Source organism: Pteronotus mesoamericanus, unplaced genomic scaffold (assembly GCF_021234165.1).
Source record: "Pteronotus mesoamericanus isolate MK-2021 breed Mesoamerican mustached bat unplaced genomic scaffold, CSHL_Meso_final contig_68, whole genome shotgun sequence".
Taxonomy (NCBI): Eukaryota; Metazoa; Chordata; class Mammalia; order Chiroptera; family Mormoopidae; genus Pteronotus; species Pteronotus mesoamericanus.
This window is the reverse complement of record NW_026555234.1, coordinates 24,505,294-24,528,448: the sequence shown is the minus strand read 5'-3', so window position 1 is coordinate 24,528,448 and position 23,155 is coordinate 24,505,294. Positions and strand designations below refer to the sequence as shown.

Here is a 23,155-nt window from a genome sequence, read left to right as displayed (position 1 = left end):
ACTATTCTTTCCTCTAAAATATGTGTATCTAAAGCTAAAATATCTTTTGAAATAACTTTATTAGCATCTACTAAGTGCCAAGCACTGAGCATACATCAGTGAATGAAAAAGGTAAAAATTTTTACACTCATGGAACTTACACTCCAGTGAATGCTCACTTGATCTCACCACCTTCTGAGACTCCTATATTTATCCTCTTCTATCTCAAGTTTTCTCTTCTCTGACATTTCATTTTTCCCTTTAATAAACATGTATACAACTCAGCTATCTCCAAAATTTTCACCACAATTTAAGGACCCCTTTCAATGATTACCTACCTTCTTTCCTTCCCGTAACTGCTTTATTATCAATGCTTCCCTTACCCTTTTGTCCCCTACCTTCACAGTGAAACATAACTGTTTTTAAGATAGCCATTCATGAACTTTCCAATAAGCCCAAAAGCCTTTTTCATCCCTTATTTTCCTTGGGCTTGCACACTAGTTTAATACTGTACACTATTCTCTCTGAAAAAACTCAGCTTCTATGTCTCTAAACTTCCCTGTTATTATTCTCTATTCATTCAAAAAAGTATTAGTAAGTTCCTACTTTGTGAAAAGCGCTTTTTTGTTGTTGATGTTAGAGAAAAAGGAAGGGAGGAAAGGGGTTGAGAAAAAGAGAAGATGGGAGGAAAAGCGGGTAGAAAGAAGGAGAAACATCGATCAGTTGTTTCACATATTTATGCATTCAGTGGTTGATTCTGGTATGTGTCCTGACCAAGGACTGAACCAGCAACCTTGGTGTATCAGAATGATGCTCTAACCAACTGAGCTACCCGGCCAGGGTGTAAAGCTCTTCTTTCTCTTCCCATTTTCTAACTGTGGCTGCCCGTTGTTCTAAGGTCCCTAAAATATAACCTGTGTTACAGTTCTATTACCTTTTAAAATAACATCTTTCATTCCAACCTCTTTCACAAAATGTTAATATCATGATTGATTTCAATATTCATAATATTAAGTTAAAATGTTTTATTATTGTTGTCATTAAATCAATAAGAAAAAACCTGTACTATGTCTATAGACGTGTATGAGTAGAAAATGTGGAAATTTACTGGGAGATAAATCTGGACAAGGAAAGAGTATCAAAAATCAACTGAAAATGAGTTTATCAAGGACATTCCCAAGCATATACATATACTCACTAAGGCTAGACACAGCCAGGATCAAATGAAAAAGATCCAGCTAAGAATGGCTATGGGAAATGAATTAACATTTGAAAGAAAAAGAAAGAACTGGCAAATAAAATATATTAGATATAAAAATCTTGGGGAAATTAAAGACTTTGCGGGGGGCGGGGGGAGACACTTTGAAAACGATGCTCTTTAACTAGTACCACTGAAAACACAACAAGGCTGCCTACAACCCTGACTCCAGTCTCTCAAACTAAGGTACCCACACCCTACCTTAACTACAAAAGGGTCACAGATGGATATATGAGATAAAATAATGGAGGGTACCACATTTTACAAGCTCTCTAACTACAAGTGACTCATCCTATGCTCTCTCTTCCTTCAAATCACACGTTTCTAAAACCATTATTTAACAGCATGCTACAATCCCAAATTTCCAATTACCAGTATAATTCTTGTACCTAAAACTTCCTTGAATTCAAAATCAATTATGGCTCCTTAACTCTAATCAAAGATGAACTCATCTTTCTCCCACTCAAATTAGTTTTCTTTCACATAAAGCTATTTCTCACAATCTTGGAATCTAACTTTTAATTTTTTCTTCTATTCCATCTCTTAAAATGATAATCTAAGATGAAAAATTGAATAAAAACTTCTGGTGAAAATAGCACAATTAGCCACAAAGTCAGAAAAAAAATCAGTAGAAAGAAAACATTTTAGGGGTTACTAAACATCTCTATTAAGCAAAAGCACATATTCATTCATACTCTATATAAATGCTCAGGTTCATGCACTATACTTTTAAAAATTAGATTAAACCTCATACCTTGCCAAAAAAGATTTTCCTGATCCCGGGAGCCCTCTGAGAAGAACAAGAACTAGTCCAACATAAGATGTCTTCTTCCTTACAACCTGAGAAACTGGAGTTTCTTGTACTTGATAAGCACTTGTTCCCTCTTTATTTCTCCATACCTTTGTTGGGGAAGGGTGAGAAATAACTGGGGAAGGAAATGTATAGTTGACAGGTCTCCAGTGTGCAGCGGTGGTAACAACAGGAGCTACAAAGCCGTGGTTTCCTTGAAAGAGGTCAAAAGCAGGAAGCATGGGATTCCACATTGGTGGAGGTGGAGGAGGCAGCAGCAGTGGGATAGGGGTAAGTACTGGGCAGTAATTCACATCCTTCCCCTTTGGTGGCAATTCACTATGCTTGTGTGGCTTGAAACTGAATTCTTCAGAAGGTACAAACACATCAGGGACAGATGTAGATTTCTGATCCCCACCTGTACCTAGTAAACCAAGCCCTGGATTTTGCCCAATATGGTTTAAAGGAGCCTGAGGTTCACTGGCTTCCAAATGGACAGGGGCTTGAGAGAACTCAGTCTCAGTATACTCAGATTCTAAAAGCTCTTTTTCTCTTAGATTGACACTGCTACATCCCACCGCAGTGTCATTTGCCACATGTGAAGAACTACTGGGAAGAGAATCTTCCACTGTGTTATCCTTTATGCAATTTTTGGACTCATTTGAAATTGACTGTGAAGTTAAGGGGTTTGAACTTAAAGTAGAGGCAGAATTCTCTAAACTTTCACTGTTCAAATCTGTATCTTCTGTAGAAAGAATGGGAGTCAAACCACTTGAATCTGAATTTATAAATGCACTCGGGTCACTAAAACTAATATCTTGCAAAGGCAAAAACGAGTATTCTTGGTCATCAGGAGAAGAGTTCAATTTCTCAAAAGCATTCTGGATTAAAGAATCCAAGTCTTCAGTGAGCTGCATGTCCAAGAATGAATCCATTTTTGAATCTTTACTCTCTTCTTCAGGACACTTTTCCATTATTTCATGTCCTGCTGCACTTACTTGATTCTCAGAAGCAATGATGCTTTTTGAAGATGATTCTTTTATCTTGGTATCAGAGGCAGATAATTCTAATAAACTATCCATGGCATTGTCAACTGTACAACAATAAGAACAATAACAGCAATAAAATATATACCTATATGTATTGAAAATAGTAAAATAAAATTTGATTAAAATACACGTATAATTATACTGGATTTTGCACTGACTATAGAGAAATTTATAAATATTCAAATTTTAAAATTAATATTTTACTAATATACCAGTCTGTATTAGTGAAAGGTCCAAAAGATAGAGGCGTGCAATGTTGTTACTAACAAACAGTAACAAATTAGGCTAATAAAAACTGCCATCAAATAGATAGTCTCAGTTGAATTTATTGAGTAAATATAAAAAAATCTATAATTTTATGTATTGGGATTATTTCTAAACATCCTGAAACCAGTTGATTTAGACAACAAACACTTACCTACAACATGTCCTTGAAATATTAAGTATTTATAGTTCTCTCTAGTAAATCTAATTTGATTATGTGGCCCACGCTATGAATCTCACTTAATAAAAAAATATGTAACAGCATGTACCTGCATTGTCAGACATGCTTTGTACTAAGATAAGTAAGACATTGTTTTTACTACACTTAAAGACATTGTACAGATTAAGAAATATAGGCTGCCAGTTATAAAGACAGTCACAGGGATAAAAAGTACAGCATAGGGAATAGAGTCAATAATACTGGATTAACTGTATATGGTGCCAGGTGAAGACTAAATTCATCAGGGAGATCACTTTATAACATATGTAAATGTCTAATCACTATGCTGTACACCTGAAACTAATAATATCATTTGTCAACTGTAACTGACATATAACTTCTAAAAATAAACTTTTTAAGGATTTTTTGCAGTCAATGGAGGCAATTAAAGATAACTACATTAGACAAAAATTACATTATAGATTAAATAATGCACACTTTTAATATACAAATGCCATAGCAGCCTTATAGGAGTGAGGAAAGATTTCATATGGGTAATTTGTGAATTAGGACTTGAGTAAAAAAGAAACCCATCGCACAAGGAAGAGAAAGGCAAAGCCAGTCCTGAAAACACGAAGCATGTTTAAAGTATTAAAAGAAGTTGGTGGACACACAATAGTATAGTGGATAAGAGAAGGGGATAAAACTGGAAAAAGGGTATCAGGGGAAATTAGGAGGTATCCTGTATGTCATGGTAAGAAATATCTATTTTATTTCTAAAGAAAACTACCTGTCATAGAACTTGGGCTAAAAGTTTTATATTTATCACCTCACTGAATCCTCAAATAATGCTATGAGGTATAGAATTCCTAACAAATAGGTAAAGAAAAGCAAGTTCAAGAAGTACATTAACTTGGCCCAAGTCACACAGACAGTAAGTGGCAGACCCATGACTGGTAAGTCTGACTCCAATGCTGAGCTCTTTCCATTGTAACACAAACAGGGAGCCACTGGAACTCTGAGGCATTTGAAATTTGGGGCTTTTCTGTTTTATTTTTGTGTTTTGTCTTGTGTTCTTTTAAGGAAGATAAATATGGAAACAACACAGCACATCAGGTAATAGCTGTCATATGGAGTCAGAACACCAGCATTTAAATTCCTAATTGTTAGCTATGACATTTTAAACATGTTGCCTAACTTTCCTAAGCCTGCTTTTCTCATTTGCAATATGGGGATAATAAAAGTACCTACCTCATAGGGTTGCTGTGAGGATTAAATGAGATAATCCGTGAAAAATTGCTGTGCACAAGGACTGGCACCTAGTAAGCACCCAATTAATGTTCCCTTAAGAAGAAAAACAAAGACGGATTGGAGGGGACAAGCCTGACAGAAAGATCAGTTAGGAGATCACAGCAATACTACTACAAAAGCTGGAAGCCCTAAACGCGGAAAAAAGAAAATACAAGAGGTATCTCTGTGAAAGAAAATATACATGATAGAAAAATCACAAAAGAAAAGATGAACCAAAAAAAAATTAATGTGTATAAAAGGAAAAGCAGTATTAAATTAAAATAAATAAAAGGTCAAGAAATAGACCACACAAATGAAAAGTCCTTACACAGATTGAAAAATAATTGAAACAATGGGAAACAAACAAAACCACATAAACAAACAATTCGCACAAAAATTAATAAACAATTTAAACACAAAGTACTCAAAATTCCTCTTTATTTAAAAAAACTTAAAAAAAAAACCCAACTTAAAAGTAATTTTATTCCTATTAAAATCTTAAAACACCACTACACAATTCTGAAAAGACTATGATGAAACCGCTACATTTATACAGTGCTGGTATCATTACACCTCCCTGGCAGGCAGGTTTGCAGTGTTTCCAAAAGCTGAAAACTTTTCTGACCCACAACAGAAATAAAACCTGAGGACTAAGAAGAAAAGTCAAAAGAAGGAAAAAAATTATTCATACCAAGATGGTCTCTGAAATATTAATTATTCATGAAAAACTTAGATATAATTAAATAACTTAGAGCACAACAACTCAATGGAATATTAGAAAGCTAATAAAAATAAATTTAAAGATTCCAGAAACAGAGGAAAAAAAATGCTTATGTTAGGTTAAGGTTAAAAGGCTGAATACACAATTTCATCAATGCTACTATTCAAACTACTCAAAATTATCAGTAGTTATGAGCAAGGTGTAGAGAGATCCTAGAAAAAATTATTTTTGTTAGGACTGAGGGTAATATATTTTTCTAATTCCTCATTCCTGTTAGTTTATGTGCAACAAATAAATTTTTAAGACATCAAAATTAGGAAATAAATACTGAAGTCACATAAAATTCTACACATCATTTCTGAGCGTCATAGGGACTGCTGAAAACTCGTTTTTCTGCATATATATCAGACCAGGATAGATACGTAATACATATAACAAACCATGTATTAAATAAAAATGGAAGTTTATCATACATTACCAAAATGTTCCAAATCTAGAATAATTTTATCTTATTCTAATCATAGCCAGTAACAATACTAAGCATCAACATTTACTCATCCAGTCAACTTTGATACTGTCCCCTCTAAAGCAAACATACTTCTAAATAATGTATTACAAGTCACTAATAACATACTATGTTGAAGTCTTTACCAACACACACACACCCCTTTATCCTCACCAAATAAGTACTATGAGGCACATACTATAATTTTTCTCATTAATAGGTGAGAAAACTGAGACCCACAGAGGTTAAGTTGCAGAGCTGGAAATCCAATCCAGGCTTCTTGACTCCAAAACCAATGTTTTGAAACCATACTGCCTTACTAGCCTCAGTCCTTATCAGCTCTCATTCCCACGATTACAATTACCTTTTCACTCAATAAATATTTACTGAAGTCCTACTATGAGTCATTTGCTATATTAGTGGCTAGGGAAACAAAACAGTTTTTAAAATCTGTCTTTATGGAGCTTGCGCTCTTGGACAGTGGTTCTCAACTGGGGATGATTTTGGCTCCCAGGAAACAATGACAATATATGGAGACATTTTTGATTATCACAACTAGGGGACGGGGGAGGCTACTGGCATCTAGTGGGTAAAGGCCAGGGATGCTACTGAATATCCTTCGATGCACAAGAGGGCCAATCACGGGAAAGAATTATCTAGTTCAAAACGTCAATACTGCCAACCTGGTCTAGCAAGGAGGTAAAAAACAAATAAAACAGAATATGGTAATTATACATATACATCTTACATCAAGAACTGTACATTTCTTGAAAGCAGAAACTATGCTTCATTTTTCTTCATATCCCTCATAATATCAAACTTAGAACCTTTCCCACAACAGGTGCTCAATTAGTGATAAACAAAAGAAATAAGGCAGTCATTTTTCTACAATACTACTGTTCAAGGTATAGTACATGAAGTCTTCTTACAAGATACAAAGGGTTCAAACTAAACTTTTTCTCACCTTTGAAATCACATTCAGAAAGCATCAAATATACTACATCGGGATCCAGATCAGAAAACATCTCTGAAATATTGATGAAGAGTTCTTCCTTATCTTTTGTTTCACACATGGAAGGAAGAGTAGTTGGCTCCTCATGACTAGCAACACTGGATACAACTTCCTTAAAGTTGGCAGTCTTCCGAAAAGGATTTCCCCCAAGATTTTTCCTTCTCCTTGGCATTCTGACTTCCAAAACTAAAATGTCTCCCTTTTATTACGTAAGGTGTTTAATATTTAAGTCATACCTCAAAGAAAACAGGGTTAAATATCTTGCACAATCCAGCAGTAATAGGACCTAAAATAGAAAGCAAGTAGAAACACTGAGACTATATAGTTATTTTTCATTTCTAAAATTGGAATAATATTGTTATTTAACTCTAAGGAAGTACCATCAACACTGGCAGCAAAGCCAAAAAGCAATCTAACAATTTCTTCCTCTCCAAAATATTCAAGTTTTGCCAGGATCAACATGTTATAAACAGTAAGATCTTAACAAATGTAACATTTCCAGAACAGTGAGTACACTGTTTTAATATCATTATTTCTATTAAGAAAACCTTAAGACAGTACTGAACACCCGTGTTTTGGTGTCTAATAAGCATCACAAACTCACCATGTCCAAAACTGAGCTCCTGATTATCTCTTTCCAACCTGCTCCTCCCAGTCCTTCCCATCTCAATGCAACTCTATCCTTCCAACTGCTCAGGTCAAAAATCTCAACTCTTCTCATCCCACTTCCAATCAGTAAGCCAATTTTGTCAGTACAACCCGTAAAATGCATCCAGAATCTGATCATTCCTCACCATCTCCAGTGCTACCACAGTCTCTTGCCTGGATTACTGTAATAGTCTTCCTGCTTCCACTCGTGCCTCTTCAGTCTACTTGGCAAATCAATCAGAGTGACTTAGTTAAACTGTCGGTCAGATCATGCCTCTCTTCTGCTTAGCAACTACCTTCCTATCGCATTCAGGGTAAAAGCCAGAGCCCTTAAAATGGCCTATAACCCATATACTTGCTACCTCAATGATGTCATCCCCAAGCGTTTTCTTCATCACTCCAGCCACATTTCGCCTCCTTCCTCTTCTTCAAACATACGAGCCAGGCTCCCACCTGAGATCCTTCACATCTTGGTTCCCTTTATCTGAATTACTATTCTCCTGGATATGATTCCTCATGGCCTTCCCTTCATTACCCAAATGTTACCTCCTCAGAAGTCAGTCCCCTAACACCACTTCATCATTTTTCCCTTATTTGAATTTTCTCCATAAGACTTAATTATCTTCTAACATAGTATATTACTGTATTCATTTGTTTTACTCATTTATTGTATTTACTACCTATATCCCAGTAAAGTGTAAGCTCTCCAACAGCAGGCAGGCAGCCTCCTTGCTTTCTCTGCCTGTCCAATAAACATTTCACACTTATCATATCCAAAACTAAATGTTTGGTATTATCCCAACAATCTGCTCTAACCACTTGATTGGCTACCGTCACCTGTATTCTTGTCTCCTAAATGGTCTGATTTCAACCCTTAAACCCTACAGTTTTTAACTTACCAGCCAGAATGATCTTCATTCAACATAAGCCAGAGCGATTCAGGATCTGCTCTAAATCCTCAAGCGGTTCCCCATGTCACTCAGAGGAAACACTAACATTCTCACAAGGGCCCACCTCCCTGTTGGCCTTTGAGGCTCTTCTCCAAGGTATATGCATTGCTTTCTCACACCTTCAACTCTTTGTTCAAGTGTCACATTCAATAATTTCTTCCTTGATTACCAATTTACAATCATATCCCCTACTCCCTCTGCCCCGTTTTCCTTTTCCTGCTATCCACCCATTGCCCTTAACACTTCCAGCATACAATAAATTTTACCTTTTAATTAAATTTACTGTATCATAGCTCTCTCCATCTTCCAAAACTGCTCTATTATAGCAGCCACCAGCCACATGTGCCTATTTAAATTTAAATTAACATCACATTTTTATATATATAAAAAGTCAAATTTTTATAGACACACACACACACACACATACACACACCCAGATAAAGTAGAATTTAGAGCAAAAAAAATTACTAGGGAAGTACATTATATAACCACAAAGGATTGATCCACCAAAAATATATAGCAACCCTAAATGTGTAGGACCAAACAACAGATGAATGAAATCTAAACTGACAAGAAATGAAACGAATAGACAAATGCACAATTACAGTTAAGAGACTCTAATACCCACTCTCAACAAATTATAGAATAACTAGACAGAAGATATGCAAGGATATAGAACTCATAACACCATTAAAAGATCTAATCAACATTTATAGAACACACCACCAAATAGTTGCAGAACATGCATTCTTCTTCAAGTGTTCACAGAACATAAAACAAAGTAGACCATATCTTAGGCTATAAAACAAACCTCAACAAATTTAAAAGAACTGAAATCATACAAAGTATGTTCTCTGACCACAATGAAATCAAACTAGAAATTAGTAACATAAAGATAATGAGAAAATCTCCAAATACTTGGAACCTAAGCAATATATTAAATAATCCATGGGTCAAAGAGGAAGTCTCAAGGAAAATTTAAAAATACATTGAAATAAATGAAAATAAAAATACACCATATCAAAATTTGTAGGAACAGCTAAGCAGCAATGACAAAAACTTATAGCACTACATGCATACATTAGAAAAGGGGAGAAGTCTCTTGCCCTGACCAGTGTGGCTCAGCTGGTTGGGTGTCACCCGGTTTGATTCCCAATCACAGGCCTGGGTTACGGTTTCAGTCCCAGTTAGTGCACATATGGAGAGGTAACCCATAGATGTTTCCCTTTCACATCAATGTTTCTCTCCCTCTCCTTCTCCTTCCCTTCCCTTCTCTCTAAAACAGTAAATAAAATATTTTTTAAAAACTTTAAAAAAGGGAGTCTCAAACTGATACTCTAAGCCCCACCCTGAAAACCTAGAAAAAGAAGAGCAAATAAATCCAGAGCCAGTTGAAGGCAATAATAAATTTAAGAGCAGAAATAAATGAAACACAAAAATAAAGAAAAAAGATCAATGAAATAAATTGATGGCTCTTTGAAAAGATCAGTAAAACTGAAAGTCTCTAAGCAAAACTGACAAAGGAAAAGAGAGGCAACACAAATTACCAATATCAGGAATTAAACAAGGGATATTACTACAGACTCTGTAGACATCTTAGGACAAATAAAGGATCCTTTAAAGAAACTAAATGAAAAGTAAAGCTAATAAGGGAATCCTATGAACAACAGTACACACAAAGGTTTAACAACATATATGAAGCAGACTCATTTCTCAAAAATCACAAACTACTACAATTTACCCAACCAATGGCTCTTAATGAAATTTGATTAACAATTTTAAAATTCCCAAAATAGATATTCCAAGCTATAAATGGCTTCCATGGAGAATTCTACCAAAGATTTTTAAGGAAATTAACTTTACCTCTATACAATTTCTTCCAAAAATAGAAACAGAAGGAACACTTCCCAGTTCATTTTATGAAGTTAGTATTCTGATATAAAATCAGACAAAACCAACTAAAAAAAGAAAACAACAACAACAACAAAACAACAACCTACAGCCGTGGCTGGTATGGCTCAGCGGATTTCAGTGCCAGCCTGTGAACCAAAAAGTCACAGGTTCGAGTCTCAGTCAGGACACATGCCCACCATAGGGGCACACGAGAGACAATCACACATTGATGGTTCTTGCTCTCTCGCCCCCACTTCCCACTCTATAAAAATAAATATATAAAATATTTTTTTAAAAAAGTTACAAACCCATATCTTTTATGAATACAGATGTAAAAATCCTTAACAAAATATTATCAAATATAAATCAGCAATAAAGAATTTTTTCCAGGGACTTACTGAAGTTTATTCCAGGGATGCAAAGCTGGTTCAATATTTTAAAATATCAGTGTAGCCCACCATATCAACAGGCTAAAGAAAACAATCACAGACTTCTGGCCAAGATGGAGGCATAGGTAGATACACTTTGCCTCCTTGCACAAGCAAAAGATGAACAACTAATTTAAAAACAAGAAATAGAACTGCCAGGAAATCAAACTGTAAGAAAGCCCAACAACCAAGGAGTTAAAGAAACATTCATCCAGATCGGTAGGAGGGGCGGAGACAGGCAGCCAGAGCAGAGAGGACAGCAGCAAGGGACCAGCTGGAGAGCCAGGTGGACGAGGCGGCAGACGGACCAGGTGGTCCCACATTTGTGTGCAGATAAACTGGAAGGAACAGCTGGGGAACTAGACAGACCACACAATCCAGGGTTCCAGTGCAGGGGCAGGGGAAAGCCTCAAAACCTCTTGCTGTAAAAACCTGTGGGAGTTGCAGTAGTGGGAGAAACTCCCAGCCTCACAGGAGAGTTCACTGGAGAGACCCATTGGGTCCTAGAACATACACAAACCCACCCACCTGGGAATCAGCACTAAAAGGGCCCAATTAGCTTGTGGATAGTGGGGGAAGTGACTGAAAGGCCACTGAGAACCGAGCAAGTGGGATTGCTCCCTCATGGACCCCTCCCTGACATAGAGCATCACAACACAGTGACCTGGGTTGCCCCGGCCCTGGTAAATACCTAAGGCTCCACCCCTTCCAAAGTAACAGGCACACTGAGACAAAGAAATAAGACCCAAATAAAAGAACAGAGCAAAGCTCCCAAAACAGAACTAAGCCATGAACAGACAGCCAACCTATCAGATGCACAGTTCAAAACACTGGTAATCTGGATGCTCACAGAAATGGCTGAGTATGGTCACAAAATGGAGGAAATAATGAAGGCTATGCAAAGTGAAGTAGAGAAAAATATACAGGGAACCAACAGTTACAGGAAGGAAACCAGGACTCAAATCAATGATTTGGAGCAGAAGGAAGAAATAAACATTCCACGAGAAAAGAATGAAGAAACAAGAATTCAAACAAAGGAACGCTGACCTCTGGGACAACTTTAAACATTCCAACATCCGAATCATAGGGATGCCAGAAGGATAAGAGGAAGAGCAAGAAATTGAAAACATGTCTGAAAAAATAATGAAGGAGAACTTCCCCACTCTGGCCAAGGAAACAGACTTTTCCAGGAGATTCAGGAAGCTCAGAGAGTCCCAAAGAAGTTGGACCCAAGGAAGCACACACCAAGGCACATCATAATTACAGTACCCAAGATTAAAGATAAGGAGAGAATCTTAAAAGCAGCAAGAGAAAAGGAGACAGTTACCTACAAAGGACTTCCCATAGGACTATCAGCTTATTTCTCAAAAGACACTTGGCAGGCAAGAAGGGGCTGGAAAGAAGTATTTAAAGCCATGAAAGGCAAGGACCTACATCCAAGGTTACTCTATCCAGCAAAGCCATCACTTAGAATAGAAGGGCAGATAAAGTCTTCCCACATAAGGTCAAGTTAAAGGAGTCCACCATCACCAAGCCTGTATTATATGAAATGTTAAAGGGACTTTCTAAGAAAAAGAAGATCAACAACTATGAACAGTAAAATGATAACAAACTCACAACTATCAATAACTGAACCTAAAAAAAAAAACTAAGCAAACGACTAGAACAGGAACAGAATCACAGAACTGGAGATCAGAGGGGAGGGGCAGGGGGAGAATGGGGGAAAGGTACAAGGAATAAGCAGCATAAATAGTAGGTACAAAATAGACAGGGGAAGGTTAAAAATAGCATAGGAAATGGAGAAACCAAAGAACTTATATGTACAACCCATGGACATGAACTAAGATGGGGGGAATGCTGGTGGGAGGGGGGGTGCAGGGCAGAGGGGTACAAAGGGGAGAAAAAAAATGGGACAGCTGTAATAGCAAAATCAATAAAATACACACACACACACACACAAACACACAAGAAAAAGCACAAAAAGAAAAAAATCACAACCATATCAATCAAGGAAGGAAAAAAAAATGACAAAATTCAATATCCACTCGTGACAAAAACTACCAGAAAAATAGGAATAGTGGAGAACTTCCTCACCTTGACTAAAAATATCTATAGAAAGCCTAGAGTTAATATCATATTTAATGGTGAGATACTAAATGCTTTCATCCTAAAATTGAGAACAAGGCAAGATATTCACTCTCACTGCTGTTATTCAACATAATGCTGAAAGTTCTAGCCTGTGAGATAAGAAAAGGAAATAAAGGGCGTACAGACCAGAAAGGAAGAAACAGAACTGTCCCTACTGGCAGATGACATAGTTGTCTACGTAGAAAAATCCCAAGAAATCTACAAAATCTCCAACAAATAATTCGTTTCAGCAAAGTGCAGAGTACAGGAATACCTTGGAGATATTGCAGGTTCATTTCCAGTACACTGTAATAAAGGGAATATCGTAATAAAGCAAGTCATACATTTTTAGGTTTCCCAGTGCATATAAGTTATATTTACACTAATCTATAGTCTATTAAGTATGCAATAGCATTATGTTTAAAAAAAATCTACATACCTTAATTTAAAAATACTTTATTGCTAAAAATTGCTAACCATTATTTAAGTATTTAGAAAGTCCTAACCTTTTTGCTGGTGGAGGGTCTTGCCTTGATGTTGATGGCTTCTAAGCGATCAAGGTGGTGGTTGCTGAAGGCATGGTGACTGTGGTAATTTCTTAAAATAAAACAACATGAACTCTGCCACATCAATTGACTCTTCCTTTCATGAATGATTTCTCTGTAGCATGTGGTGCTGTTTGATAGCACTTCCCCGCCAGTAGGACTTTCAAAATTGGAAGTCAATCCTCTCAAACCCTGCCACTGCTTTAATAACTAAGTTTACATCATATTCTAACTCCTTTGTTGTCATTTCATTAATCGTCACAGCATCTTCACCAGGAGTAGATTCCATCTCAAGAAACTACTTTCTTTGCTTACCCATAAGAAGCAATTCCTCATCCATTAGAGTTTTACAATAAGATCGCAGCAATTCAGTCAAATCTTCAGGTTCCACTTTTAATTCTAGTTCTCTTGCTATATTCACCAATATCTGTAGTTAGTTCCTCCACTAAAGTCTGGAACCCATCAAAGTCATCCATGAGGTTAAAATAAACTTGTAAACTACTGTTAATGTTTATGTTGTGCCTCTTCCCATGAATCACAAATGTTCTTAAGGCATCTAAAATGGTGAAACCTTTTCAGAAGGTTTTCAATTTACTTCACCTAAATCTATCTGAGGAATCATTATCTACGGCAGCTACAGGCTTACAAAATTTATTTCTTAAATAATAAGATTTAAAAGTCAAAATTACTCCTTGATCCATGGGCTGCAGAATGGACATTGTGTTAGCACAGATGAAAACATTAATCTTGTTATACATCTCCATCAGAGCTCTTGAGTAACCAGGAACATTGTCAATGGGCAGTAATATTTTAAAAGAAATCTTTTTTTTCTGAGCAGTAGGTCTCAACAGTGGGCTTAAAATATTCAGTAAATCATATTATAAACAGATGTGTAGTAATCAAGGCTTTCTTGGTCCATTTATAAAGCACAGGCAGAGAAGAATTAGTATAATTCTCAAGGGCCCAAGGATTTTCAGAATGGTAAATGAGCACTGGCTTCAACTTGAAGTCACCAGCTGCATTAGCCGCTAACAAGAGAGTCAGCCTGTCCTCTGAAGCTTTGAAGCCAGGCATTGACTTCTATTTTCCACCTATGAAAGTCCTAGATGGCACGTTCTTCCAATATAAGGCCATTGCATCTACACTGAAAATGTCATTTACTGTAGCCAATAATTACCTTCATTAATTATCTTAGCTAGATCTTCTGGATAACTTGCTGCAGCTTCTATATTAGCACTTACAGCTTCACCTTGCACTTTCATATTATAAAGACAATTTCCTTCCTTAAACCTCATGAACCAACCTCTGCTAACTTCAAACTTTTCTTCTGCAGCTTCCTCACCTCTCTCAGCCTACATAGAATTAAAGAGAGTTAGGGCCTTCTTCTGCATCAGGCTTTGACGTAAGGGAATGTGACTGGTTCTATCCATACTACTAAAACTTTCTCCTTTTCCACAATAAAGCTGTTTCACTTTATTTTCATTCATGTGTTACTCAAGTAGTACTTGTAATTTCCTTCAAGAACTTTTCCTTTGCATTCACAACTTGTCTGGCGAAAGAGACCTAGCTTTCAGCCTGTCTTAGCTTTTCAACATGCCTTCCTCACTAAGCTTAATCATTTCTAGCTTTAAAGTGAAACATGAGAAACTCTTCCTTGCGCTTGAACACTTAAGAGTCCACAGTAAGGTTACTTACTGGCCTAATTTCAATATTGTTGGTTCAGAGAATAGGGAACAGGGAAACCGCACCCCCCCCCCACCGCCCCACTAGTGAGGGAGAGAGAGGAGGGAATAGCTAGGTGATGAAGCAGTCAGAACACATACAACATTTATCAGTTAGGTTTCCTGTTCTCTATCAGCATGTTTCGTGCACTCCAAAACAATTACCAACACCAAAGTTCACTGATCACAGATTACCATAACAATTATAACAATGAAAAAGTTTGAAATATCACAAGAATTACCAAAATGTGACACAGAGACAGGAAGTGAGCAAATACTGTTGGAAAAATGGTGCTGATAGACTTGCTCAATGTAGGGTTGCCATAAACCTTCAATTCATTACAAACACTGTGTCTGAGAAGTACCAATAAAACGTATGCCTGTTACAAGGTAAACATTCAAAAGCCATAATATTTATATATTTTATCAATGAACATGTGGACACTGTAATTAGAAATATAATATTCACAGACACTCAAAAATATAATAAATGTAACAAAATATATACAGGACTTGTATGCTGAAAATTGCAACACAATGAAAAAATTCAAAGATCTAAACAAATGAAAAGACTGGAAGACTCAATGTAGCAAAGATGTCGGTTCTCCCCTAATTGATATATCAGTTTAACACAATTATATCAAAACCCAGCAAGATTTTTGTGGATACAGACAAGATTATTCTAAAATTAAAAGAAGGGGCAAAGGAACTGAAACAATTTTGAAAGAAAATAGACTGGGAGGAATCAGTCAACTCAATTTTAAGACTTGTTATATGGCTACACTAATCAAGACTGCATGGTATCAGTGGAGGGACAAACATAGATCTGACAACAGATCATACATTTGGAAACAGAAGCGAGAACCCAGAAGTAGACCAACGTAAGTATGTCCAGCTAACTTCTGACAAAGGTATAAAGCAATCCAATGGAAGAAAGACAGCCTGAAAAACAAATAGTGAGAAGCAAGTGGACATCCATGATAAAAATAAATAAAATTTGACCCAAGTTTCACACTTCAACTCAAAATAAGGTGCAGGCTTAACAAAACTATAAACTTTTAAGGGGGGAGGGGAAACAGGAAAAGGTTTTTAGGATTTAATCTAGGTAAAAACACCAAAAGTGTGATAACAAAAGAAAAAAACTAATAAACTATATTCATCAAAATTAAAAACTTTTACTCTATAAAGAGGCTAAAAAAACAAGCTACAGACAGACTAGGAGACAACATGCATCCAATCGGCTAATATCTAAAATATAAAAAGAACTTATCAAAACTCAATAATCCCTAACTGGTGTGGCTCAGTGGGTTGGGTGTTGTCCTGCAACCAAAAAGTCGCTGGTTCAATTCCCAGTCCCGGCACATGCCTGGGTTGCGGGCCAGGTCCTGGGTTGCGGGCCAGGTCCTGGGTTGGGTGCATGTGAGAGGCAACCCATTGATGTTTCTCTCCCTCCCTTCCCCTCTCTCTAAAAATAACTAAAAACAAAATATTTTTTTAAAAAAACTCTGCAATAAAAAAATTTCCTTAGAAAATGGGCAGAAAACAGTAAAGAACGTTATACCAAAAGGTTATATAGATGGCAAATAGGCAAATAAAAACTACAGTGAGATTAATTACCCATACATCTATCACACTGGCTAACATAAAAAACAGTGACAGCCCTGACTGGTGCCCATCACTTGGCTGAACATCATCCTGCAGGGCAAGAAGCTGCCACTTCGATTCCCAGTGGAGACACATGCCTGGGTTGCAAGTTTGGTTCCCATTCAGGGGGCATGCAAGAGGTAACCAACCGATGTTTTCCTCTCACATCAGTGCTTCTCTCCCTCTCCTTCTCCCTTTCTTCCACTCTCTCTAAAAATAAAAACAATCTTTTAAAATTTATTAGAAAAGTGACAACACCAAAAAGTGGCAAGGACACAGAGAAACTGGGTGGCTCATACGTGGCTGATGGAAACATAAAATAGTACAGCCACTCTAGAAAACAGTTGGACAATTTCTTTTAAAAATTTAACAGGTAACTACCTGCCACACAACTCAGCAACTGCACTTCAGGGCATTTATCTCTGAGACACAAAAAATTACATTTACCCCAAAACCTATACACAAATGCTTATAGCAGCTTTATTCATTATAACTAAACACTAGAAAACAAGTCAGATGCCCTTCAATGGGTGAATGGTTAAACAAACTACAGTAATTCCATTCCATGAATATTAGTTAGCAATAAAAAGGAACATACCATTTACTGATATGCAAAATAACCTGGATGAAATTCCAAAGAACTACCCTGAGTGGAAAAAGCCAATTCAATTTATTTAACATCATGAAATGCCAAACTTATAGAGAACAGATGAGTGACTGCCAACATCAAAGGACAGGGGAGCAGGTATGGCGATACAAGGTTAAAGGATAGGGGAGCGGGTATGGCTATACAAAAGGGGAAAAAAGTAGGTGTAAAACTTGAGAGGTTCTTGTGGTGATGGAAATATTCTGTATCTTGACTCTATTCATGTCTGTATCCTGGTTGTGATACCATACTATAGTTTTGGAAAAATGTTTCATTAGGGGAACTAGGCAAAAAGCACAGGAGGTTTCTTTGTATTATTTATTACAACTCAAAATAAAAAGTTTAATTTTGAAAGAAAAAGCACATGTATTAAAAATCCAGTTCTTCAGCCACATTAATCAAATTTCAAGAGCTCAACAGCTACATGTGGTTAGTGACTATCATTTGGACAGCACAAATAGAGCTTTTCAATCAATGCTGAAAAGTCTGTAGAACAGCATTGTTCTAGAACATAAGTTCCATAGGCCAAAGGAATATCCCACCTTAGGAAGTCAAGAAGCTTTATAAACAAAATGACATAAATAGGAAATAATTTTTTAAAAATAGTAACACATCTGGGCACATTTAAATGTAAAATACCTATATCATAAAACTTAGAAGAAAATATGTATAATTATGGCAACTGTTTCCAATTTCTCTCCCTCCATTCTTTCTTAAACAGGACCTTGCCCTCACTATTTCTACCACTATACTAAAATTGTTCTTAGCTAAATTTTCATTGACCTGCTTGTTACTAAAGTCAATGATAAAAGGTCCAATTAACCAGGAAAATAGAGCATTTCTAAGTTTGTATTCAGCTAATACAACTCCTCCCTGTAAATATTAGAACAGGAGCCCAGCCCCCCGTCAAAAAATGGAGGAGAACAAACAGAAAGGACATAGAAGGTCTGAGCCATGCAATAAATATAACTGCACTTAATAGCTAGAGAACACAGTAGCCAATAACCACAAAACACACTTTATTTTCAAACACATATAAAATTACGCTAGAAATCTAGGAAAAATATAATTAGGAAACCTAATTGTTTAAAAATTAAGACAAACGCTCTACATATGAGTCAAAGAAGAATCCACTATGTTAATCAGAAAATATTTTGAACCAAATAAAAATGTTACATTTCCAAACTTGTGAAATACAACTGAAGTCATATGTAGATGAAGATGCATACGAATGCATGTATCAGAAAAGAAGACAGGCTGAAACACCGATGATCTGAGCATCCAATCTAAGCACACACAGATATACACATACAGCAAATTAAACCCAAAGAAACTAGAGAGAAGGAAAAAATAAAGAGCAAACAGAAAATAGAAAACAAATATACAGTAAAAAGGACCAACATAGTCAAGAGACAGTGCTAGGGGTGGCGGGGGGGGGCGGGACTTTTTTTTTTAAACTAGTATTAATGATGAATCCCTGCCAAGAGTGATCAAAGAGAGAGAAGGTATAAATAACCAATATCAGAAATGAATAAGGGGATTATCACTTTCAAGACTACCGTTAAAAAAAAAAGATATCATAAACAATTTTATGCCAGTAAATTTTAAACCCACATGAAACTATCCATTATATTAATGAACACCTCCATTTTGTGTATCTAACAGACATCTCACACCTGGTGTGTCTAAAAGTGGTATGATACTCTGCTGCAGACCTGCCCTAACTATAGTCCTTTCAATCTCAATTAATGGCAATTTCCAGTTGCTAAGACCAAAAAACTAAGAGTCTTTTTCGTCTCTTCTCTCCCTCACACTTCCTGTCTGATCATTCAGCAAATCTTGTCAGTTCTAAATTCCATGTGTTTAATATATTCAGGTAATATGATAACTCTATGTTGAATCTTCTGAGGAATTGCCAGACTCTATTCCAAATGGCTGCATGATTTTCTATTTCTAACAACAATGTATGGGGGCAACAATGTTGCCATTTCTCTATATCCTCACCAAACACGTTATTGTACATTTCTTTACAATGGCTACCTTAATGGCATCTCATCCTGGTTTTGACTTGTATTTCCCTAGTGACTAATGTTGTTAACCACCATTAGAGGTGCTGACATTTGAAAAAACGTCTGTCCAGATCCTTTGCCTGTTTTCAAATTTAAGGGTGACTTATCTATATTACTGAGCTACAAGAGTTCTTTATACATTCTGGATGCAACTCCCTTATCAAATAATTTCTCCCATTCTATGAGTTGTCTTTACACTTTCTTGATGGTGTCCTTTGAAGCACAAATATTTTTTATCTTGATGAATTTATCTATTTTTTTTAAATTACTTACATTCTTTGACCCAATAATTCTACCTCTAAGAATTCATCAAAAAAGTCATATTTATATAAAGTTATATAAAGAGTTTCAAAATACAGTAGTTTTTTACAAATAAAAACTGAAAAACTAAATAATTAATGAGAAAGCAGTAATGCAATAATTTCTGATAAGTAAAATTTATTAAATACTTAAAACACCAGCCAGAATACAAAGATCATGATTTTACTTAATTCTTAAAATGTAATACTGTGCCTATTTTACAAATAAGAAAACTAAGGACTAGAAAAAAGCAAACATCAGGTTTAAGGCTCTCAAGTAGCAAAACTGGTTCTTTAAATTCCACTAACTACATTATCCCTTTAGATTTGTAAGATGAAATTTTATACAGCCATTAAAGACTATCATTTTAGATAATATTTAATTGGTTTTTTTTAAAAGTGCTAGAAAAGAAAGACACAAAACTAGGTGTAATTTATACAGATACCAAATGCAATTAGATTAGACTGTAATGTTAGACTGGAAAGAAAATCTCTGGATAATGGGATTCAAATTAACTACTTTTAACACATTGTTTTTTATATAGTACTTTTGTATTTTCAAAATAATCTATAATACATATATTCTTTTCATAATCAGGGAAAAAACAATCACTATTTTCAAGTGAAGTTTAATCTTGGACTTCCCTCTATACCTCCCCCAGCTTGCAAACTATGTATCTCTCCCACCCACTTTTTTTCATGTATCTACTGTATGTTAGGTAATTTGAGTTCCAACCAATATTTAGTATACTGGAGAAACTCTTACATATAAAAACGTATAAATACATAGCTAACACGACTTAACTTCCAATTACCAATTTTACTTCATTTATCTAGTTTATTTCAATCCATTTATTCACTTAAGTAAAGTTCATATTTAACTTTTATCACCTGATCTTATGTATCTCCTTTTTTCCATAAAGAAAGCCTTATTAATATACTAGTTTAAATAAGCTTGTGAAGCTTCTTCACATACATTATATCTGATCTAAATAGACAGTGTATTCTAAAAGGGTATGGGAAATTAGGATGGGTAAGTAAGGTTTGATATACTACGGAGAAATGTGAAAGGACTGGCTCAAATAAAGAAACTAAAAACCAATAATATAAATTTAATGTACACATTTTCCAAGCTCTTCCACCTCTGTAATTCAATTTTAACCTGATAGAGAATCTAACCAATCCATACTTGTTTACTGATAATCGTCGAAAAACAAGGTAAGCAGAGGTCTTAACAACCCTAGTTTTGTTTTGTTTTTAAACAGATAACAATATATGTTCTTTTAACCATTAAAAAAATATTCAGGGTGAACAAAAAAAATCTATAAATAGTAGTAGAGTGAACACAAACTCTAAAAATGGTATGGCAATGGTCAGTATTGCCATTAGAGTGGATATACCAATATATACCACTTAAAAAAAAAAACCTTTCTACTGAAAAAAGAAAAACCTTCCTATCATCAACACAACATTAAAAAATTTCCCATATCATTGTATGAATAAATTTGTTATATGTATATAAGGAGTAATAATTTTAAATAACTTACCTTTACAAAAAAAAAACTAGAAAAAAGATTTCTATAATGACTAAGATTCTATTTAATATCAACCATCTAAGAAGAATAGGCCTAAGAAAAATGACACTATCAATAAAATATAATAACACTTTAGCTCTTTAAAACCATCAGAAAGGGAACAAAAACAAAAAAACATCTCTCTAAGGAATACATAGGAAAGTTACAGGACCCAAACATGGAATGATCCCAGAGAAAATCAAAAAACATTTTCCTCAGACACAAATTTTACCAAGAACCAATGAAATCAATCTTTACTGGAAATTAAATTATCTAGAAGATAATTTAAGTATGCTATGATAAGGGTAAGGTAAGTACTAAATTTCATCAAAACACAAAGAGTATGTCACTAAAAAAGACAGCTTTTACAGAAAATGTAATCAAATTAAGATAACCAATAATCTTTTATGTACCTATAGATCACTAAAAATATCTTACTATTAATGGATAAGAGCATGATTAAATAAATTATGGCAAAATCACCCTCTGGAATACTATGTAGCTGTTAAAAAACAACTAGAAAGATCTCTGAGACATATTCTCAAAGGGGAAACTCAGTTGCTGAACAATATACAGTCTGTGGCCAAAGAATGGCAGGAAGGTCTATTTTTCCATTATTCTTCGTTTTCTATAATCCCTCATTACTTATTGTCAGTACTAGTTTTGCTTCATTATTTTAGAGCCTCAGAATGTTGGTTTCACCGACAAATTTTCGTTTGTATGAATGTATTTCCCAAATTAGCCATGCTCCTTGAGGACATGGATTATTACATATAGTCCAATCTAGCACTTAGCCTGAATCCCATACACAAAAATAGATGCATAAATATAATTTGTGGGTGGCTAACAAAGTGTAAAATATAAAACAGTAAGAAGGGGCATTTTAGGACCAGAGAAACTAAAACACACATTAAATGGGAAAACCAGGACCACAATATAGTGTCTTTAGGCTTTTTGCGTCAACCTAGTTTATGTAATCGCAAACTCTTTGAGAAACTCTAGTAACAAAATCTGTTAAAAGTTTGAAAACCTATGTGTAAAATATTTATACTCTATGACTTGAATAATACTTACTGTCTCTATGGATGCTATCAATGCACTCATTAAGGCCACAGTTGATATCTGCAAACTCTACGGCTCTTCCTTATTATCCAATATAATGTCTTCTTACTATAAAAAATATATATAAATTATGTATAATATATACAATAAAGGCAAGTTTATATCAAACTATCTTAAATGAAGCCAAAGCCCAAAAACATATAATATTTATAATATAAATATATGATAGTCCAAAGAGAAAGCAATAAAAATAAAGAAAAAGAAAAAAGACCAACCTCAATTGCCATCACTGGAATGACTATTACACTCTGGAAATGATTATACAATAAAAAGGGGAGAAACTAAGCATTAATTCTGGCTTTTAAGTAAAACATTATTTCAAGGTAAGCAAAATAGCCCTAGTTAATGAGGGAAACCTCTTTATAGAAGAAGACTATGTTAAAGGAATGTAAAAGGAACAACAGAATCCAAAACTAATTACCATTTTTAACCCGTAACTAAAGAGCTAATCAAAAATCAAC

General features: G+C 35.3%; 1 protein-coding gene across 4 annotated transcripts in view; it reads right to left on the bottom strand.

The window, feature by feature from the left end:
* Positions 1-23,155, bottom strand: part of N4BP2 (NEDD4 binding protein 2) — an 85,318-nt gene that overhangs the window by 50,331 nt on the left and 11,832 nt on the right. Inside the window, exons 3-7 of one of the 4 annotated variants that reach the window (XM_054582079.1) lie at positions 22,647-22,742; positions 7,265-7,314; positions 6,981-7,043; positions 4,752-4,844; positions 1,992-3,120 (exon numbers count right to left, since the gene is read on the bottom strand). In XM_054582079.1, coding sequence (XP_054438054.1) covers positions 1,992-3,109 — 1,118 coding nt within the window. In that variant the 5' untranslated portion in view covers positions 3,110-3,120; positions 4,752-4,844; positions 6,981-7,043; positions 7,265-7,314; positions 22,647-22,742. Of the gene's footprint in view, positions 1-1,991; positions 3,121-4,751; positions 4,845-6,980; positions 7,315-13,580; positions 14,036-22,646; positions 22,743-23,155 lie in introns of those variants that run through there. The other 3 variants (XM_054582077.1, XM_054582075.1, XM_054582076.1) reach the window with 3 other exon arrangements.